Raw genomic sequence first — 10,995 nt, forward strand, 5'->3', positions numbered from 1 at the left:
TGAACTTGGGTATGTGGAGTCCATAAAGGTGAACTAACCAACTACCCAAATTATTCCAACTAAATTGGATCAAAATGCAGTATGGGATATCTTCTTTAAGACGTCACAACTAACTCTTGACGCCTTGTCATATCAGTCGTCAAAAATGGATGTCCAGGTGAACCTGCTAAATGTCATGGCAAAATCAGTCTCTGAGATAGATCAGAAGTTGGCAAATCTAAACATCTTGATGAAGCGAGCACAGAATTTTGCAAAGCTGACAAAAACAGATTGAACCTGTGAGCCCATAATTAACAAACTGGCCACACTCCCAGAAGCCTTAAATTGAATGATTGAACAGATCTAAAGGTGAAGCTAAATAAAATAAAATCTGTAGAACAAGAATCTCCCAAGTGGTGGGAGTTGGCGGATTAAAAAGTAAATATGGGCAGTCCAGCTACTCGCTGTCCTGAGACAAAAAAAACTATAATAAAATAGATTTCTCTGAAGAACGGGGCTGTGGTTAGGGGGAAATCTCCGGGGAAAAGGTATGTCTAATGAAATCCTGTGAGGAAGGGGAAAGTGGCCAATCTGAGACCCAAATACTGGATAATTCCCCCCCCCATAAATCTGCGAAAAAAAGGGACTTTCAAATTGGCCCAACTACTGTAAAGATGAGCTCCTCTCTCCCTAAAGATATACGTAATGGGATGCAAATGTCTCATGACTCAAGTATCAATAAAAAGCACAGTCCAAGGGTCAACAATCTGTTCCCATTTTTCAATTTTAAAAAAAGGGGGCCCACAAACCCTGACCAAAGGGATTCAAATGACCAAAATTCTACAGTAGAGCATAAAATAAAAAAGGACAGACAGGATCTGACAAACAAAAAGGGAACAGATCAAGCTAAGCAGGTACCAAAAAAATAATAAATTATACCAAAGGGAGTCCAAAACCGAAGCGCATATTACTCCAGAAACTCGTAGGAAGTTTTGGGAGGAAGAAGGCATGAGTATTACAGCTATAAATCTCAATTGTACCGAACAACAAGGGGCTCAAATGACTCCGCTTTAGGCAGAACAAGGAAATGGGTCAGCCATTAAACAATTGGAAATGGTGAGACCACGAGCAAAGGAATTGCTGGAACTTTCCAGATCACTCTCTGAGATAGAGCCCATAATTAGACCAGATGCAAGACTAAAGTTATCAAATCCAAGAAGGGCAGATAGAGAACCTTTACCAGGATTTTAGAAAATAGAACACAAAGGAATAGCTCTAGTGGGAGAGCAAGACGTCTCTACAAGAAGTCATAAAAATAGTCCTCCCACAGATTGTAAGCAATTGATTCTGGAACCACAATATCAGTCTATGGGCCCCTTTGATATCTTAAATCGAGGGAATATTTTAAAACTCCTACAAGGTATTCCAGCCCTAAAAGATATAGAATCTACTGATATTGACTCCATAGAATTCCTGCCAGGGGCAAAGAGAAATGAAGGAAAAACAAAAATTCAATTCTGGTTACCTGGAATTCATCATAAATGGTTAAAAGAGTCATAAAAGTAAACAACTTTTTCACAAGATGGGGGATTAGAGTTAGTACACCCGAACAAATATGGTATTCAGACCCATTAGTGGTCCAAAATAATAAAACCAAATTAAACAGAGCAAACGGCCTAAATCAACCCTTTTCAGTCCTTAGATCTGCAATTGGGAATCAATGCCCATTTGACCAACATATAGGGCACAAAATATTCTACGTTCACCCTTCACAGGATCTAGATTTAGGGTGGTGAAGTGAAGAGCCCCACGAAAGCGTTGAAGTGAAGTAGTATTTAATATTAAGTAGACAAGTTTTAAGTTACAAAAGTAGTGCAAAAAGGGCACAGAGGGAAGAGAAGACGTTGACCTCAGTCCGTTGGTATCATGTGGAATGCCAAGACATCAGCAAGCTGTTTCAGAGGATTCCACATGACACAACGGCATTCTATGCCACATCACAACATCTCCCCCCTTTCTTTAATTTACCATTGTTCTTAATACATTAGAAAAATAAAACAATACTATTAATATAAACAAAAGGGTATTACTGAAATTGGAACAAGAGTAACTTACAAACAACACCTAATGAACTATGTATAATCAACGTGAAAAGTAACAACCTACTAAATAAAAGATTCACATATATCACTTTCACAACATAATATAATCATGAAATTTAACAGGTTTGCGGCATTGCCGCTTATCCTTCTTCTCAAAAGTTTTGTGTACACTGTTTCTCATACATTCAGGAAAATGACTAGAATCAACTTCTTTTCCATTGGAATGATTGGACAACTTATGATTACTTCCAGACTCACTTCTAGAATAAACACTGGGATCTAATGCCAAACGTGAGACACCCCACCAATTCCCATCAGCCAGCCTAGCTGCATTTTTATGTACCTCTAGAATTTGCTGAGGTTCTCTAAATTTTGACAAGCCTTTCTTGACTAATAAAGGATCTTTAACTCTTACCCAATCTCCAACCCGAAGATCATGATATTTTTTCCTTAACGGTAATGCCTTCAACCTTTGCTTTCCCATTACATCAGAATTATCTTTTGCAATTTGACACTCTCTCTTAAGATCACACCCCTCATGAAAGAAATCAATTATCCAAAAGGGACATAATTCTGTCGTTGCAATTCTCCCCCTCATTAACTCAAAAGGAGTCTTACCAGTAGCAACATGAGGTGTAGTACGATGAGACCAGATCAATTCTTTAATAGCTTGTCCAACAGGCATTTTGTTCCTAAGGGTTGCTTGTATACACTCCACAAGTACACGATTGAAACGTTCAACAACACCATTGCTCTGGGGATTATAGAGAGGAGTTCTGACGTGTTTAATGCCACATCTGTGCAGAAATTGACACATTTCTGTGGAAACAAACTGTACCCCGTTATCGGTCATTATTTGTTCAGGCAAACCTTCACGGCTAAAGACTTCTTTCAGACATTTAATAACACTTTGAGTGGTAGGGACCCTGATAGGCAAAACCTCAACCCACCTGGAAAGGTGATCCACTATAACCATGAAATACCTCATGTCTGGCGGCAATACATAATATGGTCCAAGAAAATCGAAACCAATTTTCTGCCATGCCCGAGCTGGCGATGGAACAAAGGAATCAGTCATTCCCTGGGTAACAAGAACCTTGTCACTTACACAACACCTAGGACAATTTTTAAACAACTCCTCAATTTCCTTATCCATACTAGGCCACCAGAAGTTTGATCTCAATTTCCTTTTAGTAATAGTGGAACCAAGATGTCCTACATGCGCTTTAAGAATCAAATCCTTCCTGAGACACTCTGGAGGAATACGTTTGTCACATCTAATGAGCATGTCAATTTCAACAGATAATTCTTCCGATACTTTCCAATAAGGTTGTAATTCAGGCGGAAGAGTTCTCTCTCTTGGCCACCCAGCCTTAACATATTGCATAACTTCACACAACCACTTGTCATTTTGCAATAACTCGATCCAAACATTCTCATCCAAAGTTTCAGTGATATACGCTATTAAGCACTCTTCTACTTCAGTCTCCCAATCTTGTTCTTCTTCATCTAATATGGGAAGACGGGATAAACAATCTGCTCTACTGTTTTTTCCTCCCGGAATATACTCGACAGAAAAGTTGAACTCTAATAGTTTAGCAGACAAACGAGCAATTCGAGCAGTGGAACGTTTAATTTTCTTACCAGATAAGATTTCCACCAGGGGGCGGTGATCGGTTTTTAAAATAAAGTGTCTACCCCAAAGGTACTGTTTAAATTTCTCAGCACTCCATGCATGTAGTGCTTTCCTCTTATTTTAGTTTCTAAGCACTAACATAACACAACAGAAATGCACTTCTGAGGTCAAAGAAGACTTTTATTGTTATTTTATTCTTCCCCAACCACAATGTTTATGAATGAATGACGAATTAGTAGCTTTCAAGTCCGCGTTAATCAAACAAAATATATCAGTTTGCAATATACACAGCAGGTTATATTTATAAGATATTGAATGCAAAGCAAAACAAATACTTCACCGTGTAGGAACTATTTACAGCTACATCTTTCTAAGGTCTGCAAGCTGAGACCCCTGTCAGCCGCGAGAAAGAGTGTCATCTACCCACACGGGATGCTGGCAACTGGCGCCAAGCTCCAGCACGAGGTCCGGCAGATTCGAATCTGACTCTCTGCAGCCTGTTACATTCGTTACAAAGGTGTGCCCCCTCCTCTCAGACCTGGGAAACTGAGCAAGCCTTTTGGAGACTGGCCAGGTCTCCAAGACTACTCCTGTTCCCAAGCTCAAGGGAAGAGAAACGACGCCCATGTACTCTCTCTTATCAGGTCTAGTCTACTGTGAGAGCAAAACATCTTGGTTCTCTGGTGCAAAAACACAGCTTGGAAAAATACAGAACTATTCTCAACTGCAATGTCTAACTCCACGTTAAAGGCAATGGGCAGCTAACCTAAATATCAAATGCAATGTCATGTTAAAGGCAATAGGCAGCTAACCTAAATATCAAATGCAATGTCTAGTGTCATGTCAAAGCCAATAGGCATCTAAGCTGAATACAAAATGCAATGTCTTATATCATGTCAAAGCCCATAGGCAGCTGAGCTGAATACAAAATGCAATGTATAATATCATGTCAAAGCCAAAAGGCAGCGGAGCTGAATACAAAATGCAATGTCTAATATCATGTCAAAGCCAATAGGCAGTTAAGCTGAATATCATGTCAAAGCCAATAGGCAGTTAAGCTGAATACAAAATGCAATATATAATATCATGTCAAAGTCAATAGGCAGCGGAGCTGAATACAAAATGTAATATATGATATCATGTCAAAGCCAATAGGCAGAATATCTAATAGCATGTCAAAGTCAATAGGCAGCTAAACTGAATACATCATGTCAAAGTCAATAGGCATGCAATGTCAAAGCCAATAGGCGGCTAGACTGGATACAGCATGTCAAAGCCAATAGGCAGAATACAGAATGTAATGGCTAATGCAATGTCAAAGCCCATAGACGGCTAAACTGAATACAGAAAGCAATGGCTAATGCCATGTCAAAGCCAATAGGCACAATACAGAATGTAATGACTAATGCAATGTCAAAGCCCATAGGCGGCTAAACTGAATCAAACATACCATGTGCTACTGGTGAACATTGAGCAACTAATATGCGCAGTGGTGAAACACAAAGTCATTGGTCAAAACAAAACTCCATCAAATAGCAGGACATTCCGCCCTTTGACCAATGAATTTTTGTTTCACATATCTCATATTTCAAACAAACAAAAAAAACATTATCAGCAAATCAAATTTCAATGATCAAAGCAATCCCTGTAAAGCAATAGAAGTGAATTAACACATTGATCTCATAACCTTTCACATCAGATACATCTACATAGAAAAGACTGGGCAATTTTTTTTTTCTGAATGAGTCTCTAATTCAACAGTGTTAGCAATTTGATGTGGCATGAGTTCTGCTCATGTAAAGGTGCACGGTCCACCTGAAAGGTTTTCTGGAAGGTAAGCAAAAGTCAGAGTTCCATACGAGAGGGGAAAAAAAAAAAAACACAGCAAACAAGTTGAACTTGAACTGAAGGCGCAGTTTGCGCAAAATGGATCCATGGTGCTGGCACTTTACTCAGCCCGGTTCAGGTTGGGGATTCGGTCCCTTCCCCGACCCCACACGCACACACCGGAAGGGGGACCACACAGCGCACTCAGGGACAGTGGCGAAACGTGGTAGGATCTGCAAAAGAAACAAGTATGACTTTTCTTGCAAATAACATTTTTCATTTAAACTGCACCCTTCCTCTTTCTTTCCCTGTTTTATAATCAGCAGGACGTTTTTGGGGCCCTTTGTTATATTCTCTGCAGGTTCTGGAGGGTCACTTGGGGCGTCAGCCCACACATCAGCACTGAGGTTTTTATCTGCTGCGCCACAGCTCCCCTTTTCTTGCACTGTCAGAAGGGCTGGGGCAGACTCCTTCTTTACCAAACCTCCATTCACTGCATTTTCGCCAATTTGGGCCATTCTGTCTCCAATTTGTATGAATAAATCAGATTCTTTTCTAGGTATCAGCATAATTTCGATTTTTCCTTGGTAATTTGCAGCAATCACTCTCCCTAAAACCTGATCAATTTGCCATTTCTGTTCTGGTAACTTTCCTCTCCCCAACTGCTCTGTGACTGCTTGCATGACAGATTGCTTTTGTGCGTGCTGCACAGTTTTTATCAAATCTAGGGGAATGGGCATCTCTCTCATCTCTGCCCACCTGTAAGTGGCCTTTTCACATTTCTGGGGCACCCACATAGCCATCCCCACTAAGGCAGAATTCTGGGTGAACACTTCTCTCTCTGCATTTTTCTCATTAACATCTGCAAGGTAATTGAACCAGTTAGGTGCAAGCCATGTGGCTAAAACATTATCAAAGAACCAAAAATCAGCATAAAAATGACACATCTCACGTAGCTCTTGCTTTAAAATCTGACACACATTATACAACTCTGTTCCCTCTACTGTGCCAGAAAATAACATTTCAGTCAATGAATCATTAGTAAAACAAACATGCTTTTTATCTTCAGTAGACACGAATTCAAATGGTGCACACAATTTCATTGGTAACTCTTTTATCTGTGGTACTCTAGCCCTGTCTTGCAAGTACCAGATCCATTGTATGATTCTAGCTAGGGGCACTATTTTCTTTCCTTGTTCATGAGTTAAATGTACATAAGTATTTCCTTCTTGCACTGCGCAGAAACCTAAAGTCTGCATTATTTCATTTGCCAAATCACAAGCGCGCAGCTGCATATTATTTTTCACAGTGACCATGTACAAAAGTGTTAGGATTTCTCTCAAATGAGGGCTATTCTTTTTCCAAAAATCAAACAAGCTAATGAAACTCGGGGTGTCTTGCTCTAAAATCCTTCGTTTTACTTGTGCATTTTGCAACGGTAACTCGTCGTCCGTGTTATCAGTTAAGGAATGCACTTTGGCTGCCAAAAACCCTGGCTCACACGGAAACTCAGTGCAGCTCGGAGCTGTCTTAACCCCCTCATTATTGGAATGGGACAAGAAAGATTCTTCATTTTTATAACTTTCAGCATTATTTTGAATTATCGTATCCTGGCTAATTTGCTCACGTAAATTCCTATTTTCATGTTCCAACTTCCTACATTTCTCCTGCATTTCTCTGTAAGCAGATAAAGGTATCCAGACCTTTCTGTCATCATTACTTCCAAAACACACGTTTTCTACATATATACAACAGGAATTATTTCTCAAAACATTATCAGGCCTTTTAGCTACACATGCATTTTCTTCTGTAATTCCCCAAACAGAAAACAATTCACAGTTTTTCTTAGCACCATCAGGCAGTTCATCAACACATGTATTCTCAGACATGGTCTGCCGTGCTACTGTGATTCTCCAAACAGAAAACAATTTCTGTAATTCTCCAAACAACAAAAACAATTACACTTTTAAAGTGTGCACTTAGAAATCTACTAACTCGTCAAACCCCTTTAATCACCTCTTAATGACCGACCCCACTCCTGGTACCAATTGTAGTGCTTTCCTCTTATTTTAGTTTCTAAGCACTAACATAACACAACAGAAATGCACTTCTGAGGTCAAAGAAGACTTTTATTGTTATTTTATTCTTCCCCAACCACAATGTTTATGAATGAATGACGAATTAGTAGCTTTCAAGTCCGCGTTAATCAAACAAAATATATCAGTTTGCAATATACACAGCAGGTTATATTTATAAGATATTGAATGCAAAGCAAAACAAATACTTCACCGTGTAGGAACTATTTACAGCTACATCTTTCTAAGGTCTGCAAGCTGAGACCCCTGTCAGCCGCGAGAAAGAGTGTCATCTACCCACACGGGATGCTGGCAACTGGCGCCAAGCTCCAGCACGAGGTCCGGCAGATTCGAATCTGACTCTCTGCAGCCTGTTACATTCGTTACAAAGGTGTGCCCCCTCCTCTCAGACCTGGGAAACTGAGCAAGCCTTTTGGAGACTGGCCAGGTCTCCAAGACTACTCCTGTTCCCAAGCTCAAGGGAAGAGAAACGACGCCCATGTACTCTCTCTTATCAGGTCTAGTCTACTGTGAGAGCAAAACATCTTGGTTCTCTGGTGCAAAAACACAGCTTGGAAAAATACAGAACTATTCTCAACTGCAATGTCTAACTCCACGTTAAAGGCAATGGGCAGCTAACCTAAATATCAAATGCAATGTCATGTTAAAGGCAATAGGCAGCTAACCTAAATATCAAATGCAATGTCTAGTGTCATGTCAAAGCCAATAGGCATCTAAGCTGAATACAAAATGCAATGTCTTATATCATGTCAAAGCCCATAGGCAGCTGAGCTGAATACAAAATGCAATGTATAATATCATGTCAAAGCCAAAAGGCAGCGGAGCTGAATACAAAATGCAATGTCTAATATCATGTCAAAGCCAATAGGCAGTTAAGCTGAATATCATGTCAAAGCCAATAGGCAGTTAAGCTGAATACAAAATGCAATATATAATATCATGTCAAAGTCAATAGGCAGCGGAGCTGAATACAAAATGTAATATATGATATCATGTCAAAGCCAATAGGCAGAATATCTAATAGCATGTCAAAGTCAATAGGCAGCTAAACTGAATACATCATGTCAAAGTCAATAGGCATGCAATGTCAAAGCCAATAGGCGGCTAGACTGGATACAGCATGTCAAAGCCAATAGGCAGAATACAGAATGTAATGGCTAATGCAATGTCAAAGCCCATAGACGGCTAAACTGAATACAGAAAGCAATGGCTAATGCCATGTCAAAGCCAATAGGCACAATACAGAATGTAATGACTAATGCAATGTCAAAGCCCATAGGCGGCTAAACTGAATCAAACATACCATGTGCTACTGGTGAACATTGAGCAACTAATATGCGCAGTGGTGAAACACAAAGTCATTGGTCAAAACAAAACTCCATCAAATAGCAGGACAATGCACAAGCAAGAAGTTCTTTTTCAATAACAGAATACTTCCGTTCAACCTCCCGCAAGGTCCTAGAGGCAAACCCAATGGTGCTTTCCTTGCCTCCGTCAGAAACTTATGTCAAGACAGCACCTAATCCTTACTCACATGCATCCACTGTTATAATAGTTTTTCTTTCATCAGAAAAAGGTTGTAACACAGGAGAATTGACAATTTGTTGCTTAACCAGCTCAAAAGCATCATTACACTCTTTAGACCAATGAAACACTTGTTTCTTTCTAAGAATGGCACAAAAACACTCAGTGGTCTTGGCAAAGTCTTTTAAAAACTTCGCATAAAATTCACATAAACCTAGGAAAGAAAGAAGCTGCTCCTTAGTTTTAGGCGCAGGAGCTTCCAGTATGCTTTTCACTAACTTGGGCCTTGGTTTAACCCCCTGTTCCGATAAAACATGACCCAAGTACTCGATCACCAGCGTTTTGAAGAGACATTTGTCTCCTCTCAAAGTGACTCCCCTATCTTCCAAAGTTTTCAAGACGTCTTCCACAACCCTGTCATGTTCCACTTCAGTGTCAGCAAAAATAAGGATATCATCCTGAAATATGACAACATTGGAATTATTAGGAAACATGTCAGTCATTAATCTTTGAAAGACAGCAGCAGCTGACGCCAAACCGAAAGGTAATCTACAAAATTGGAAAGTACCATCAGGTGTCACAAAGGCAGTGAGATAGCGTGAGTCAACACCAAGTTCAACCTGATGGTACGCCGATTTAAGATCTAACTTCGTAAACCAACTGGCTGAGCCCGCTTTAGCTATGAGATCGTCTATTCTGGGCAACAGGAAACTATCAACCCAAATTGACTCATTCAGGCTTCTTAAGTCCACACACATCCTAAGGTCTCCAGAGCTTTTCTTCGCTAAAACAATGGGGGATAACCATAGAGTTGCCTCAATCTTTTCTATTATTCCCTGTTCGCACATGTCCCTTAATAAATTGGACAATTCTGCCCTCACACTAAAAGGAACATTCCTCAATTTATGCTTGACCGGGGTTACGCCCTGTTTCAACCTGATTGTGTGTGTGTAGTTTGTAATTTTACCTAACTTGTCCTGGAACAGACGTTTGAATTTTTGTTGCCAAAAATGCTTTGAATCATGTAATGTGTTAATACAATTGGTGTTGCTACGGTCAATCGAGACAGGTTTCTCCCTTCCCGGTTTAATGACCAATTTAAAATCCGCTTGGTGAATTAAGCCCAACACATTAATGCCTTTCCTTGCTACATACACCTTGCCATGGAGGGTCTCACCAAAAACAGACAATGAAGTCCAAAAATACCCGACTAAATAAATTTTGCTCCCCTCAAAGGCTAATGTAGTGACATCAGGAGGAAAAAGAATATTACCACTCCAAAACTCATTGAATTTCTCTAAAGAAACAATAGTAATGCGTGCACCAGTATCTACTAATAATTTGACAGGCACACCACTTACCAGTACCTCAACATCAGGGTCTATTAACATTTTACTAACAGAGGGATTGTCATCTTTGATAACCAAAACAAACTCATTGTCATCCTGTTGTGCATTTTCCTTATCTCCATCAAGTACACAACGGATGCTACTCCTTTTTCCACCTCTACATACAAGTGAGAAATGACCCAGTTTATTGCAGTTCCTGCATTGTTGATTAACTGCAGGACAGTTCCTGAAAGATGAAATGTGATTCAAAGAACCACATCTATAACACATAGTTTTAGAGTTGCCTTTGAAAGGTAAAGGATTCCTGGAAGGTGGTGAGTAATCTTGTTTTTTTTCAGTACAAAGCAGTCTCTTGTGATCAAGATTTTGTGTATTCATCACTGCACCTGCAATAGAAATGTTAGACATAGACAATTCTAACTGTTTAGCATCCTCCAATGAACATTCAATGCTTTTTGCTATATCAATAGCTTTGTCTAATG

The 10,995-nt window shown here is 39.8% G+C and overlaps 1 protein-coding gene across 3 annotated transcripts; it reads right to left on the minus strand.

Moving 5' to 3' along the window:
• Positions 1 to 3,923: 3,923 nt before the first annotated feature.
• Positions 3,924 to 9,029, minus strand: LOC138284267 (uncharacterized). 3 transcript variants are annotated; one of them, XR_011201371.1, is made up of 3 exons: positions 7,834 to 9,029; positions 6,304 to 6,406; positions 3,951 to 5,777 (listed from the first exon to the last, which is right to left on the minus strand). XR_011201371.1 is itself a non-coding variant. In XM_069222841.1 (2 exons), the coding sequence occupies exons 1-2, from the start codon at positions 7,431 to 7,433 to the stop codon at positions 5,666 to 5,668; spliced, it is 1,242 nt and encodes a 413-aa protein (XP_069078942.1). In that variant the 5' UTR covers positions 7,434 to 7,571; the 3' UTR covers positions 3,950 to 5,665. The 3 variants fall into 3 exon arrangements, 1 of the variants encoding a protein (XP_069078942.1); XR_011201370.1 differs by lacking the exon at positions 6,304 to 6,406 and having other exon boundaries at positions 3,924 to 5,777; XM_069222841.1 differs by lacking the exon at positions 7,834 to 9,029 and having other exon boundaries at positions 3,950 to 5,777; positions 6,304 to 7,571.
• Between the last annotated feature and the right edge of the window lie 1,966 nt (positions 9,030 to 10,995).

Source organism: Pleurodeles waltl, chromosome 3_1 (genome assembly GCF_031143425.1).
Source record: "Pleurodeles waltl isolate 20211129_DDA chromosome 3_1, aPleWal1.hap1.20221129, whole genome shotgun sequence".
NCBI classification, from domain to species: Eukaryota; Metazoa; Chordata; class Amphibia; order Caudata; family Salamandridae; genus Pleurodeles; species Pleurodeles waltl.

Excerpts from the sequence above, each read along its gene's own strand:
- LOC138284267 (XM_069222841.1), bottom strand. The coding sequence starts at position 7,433 with ATGTCTGAGAATACATGTGTTGATGAACTGCCTGATGGTGCTAAGAAA. Across the intron at positions 5,778-6,303 it reads TGTGAAAAGGCCACTTACAG|ATCCTACCACGTTTCGCCAC; the intron begins GTGGGCAGAGAT and ends TTTCTTTTGCAG.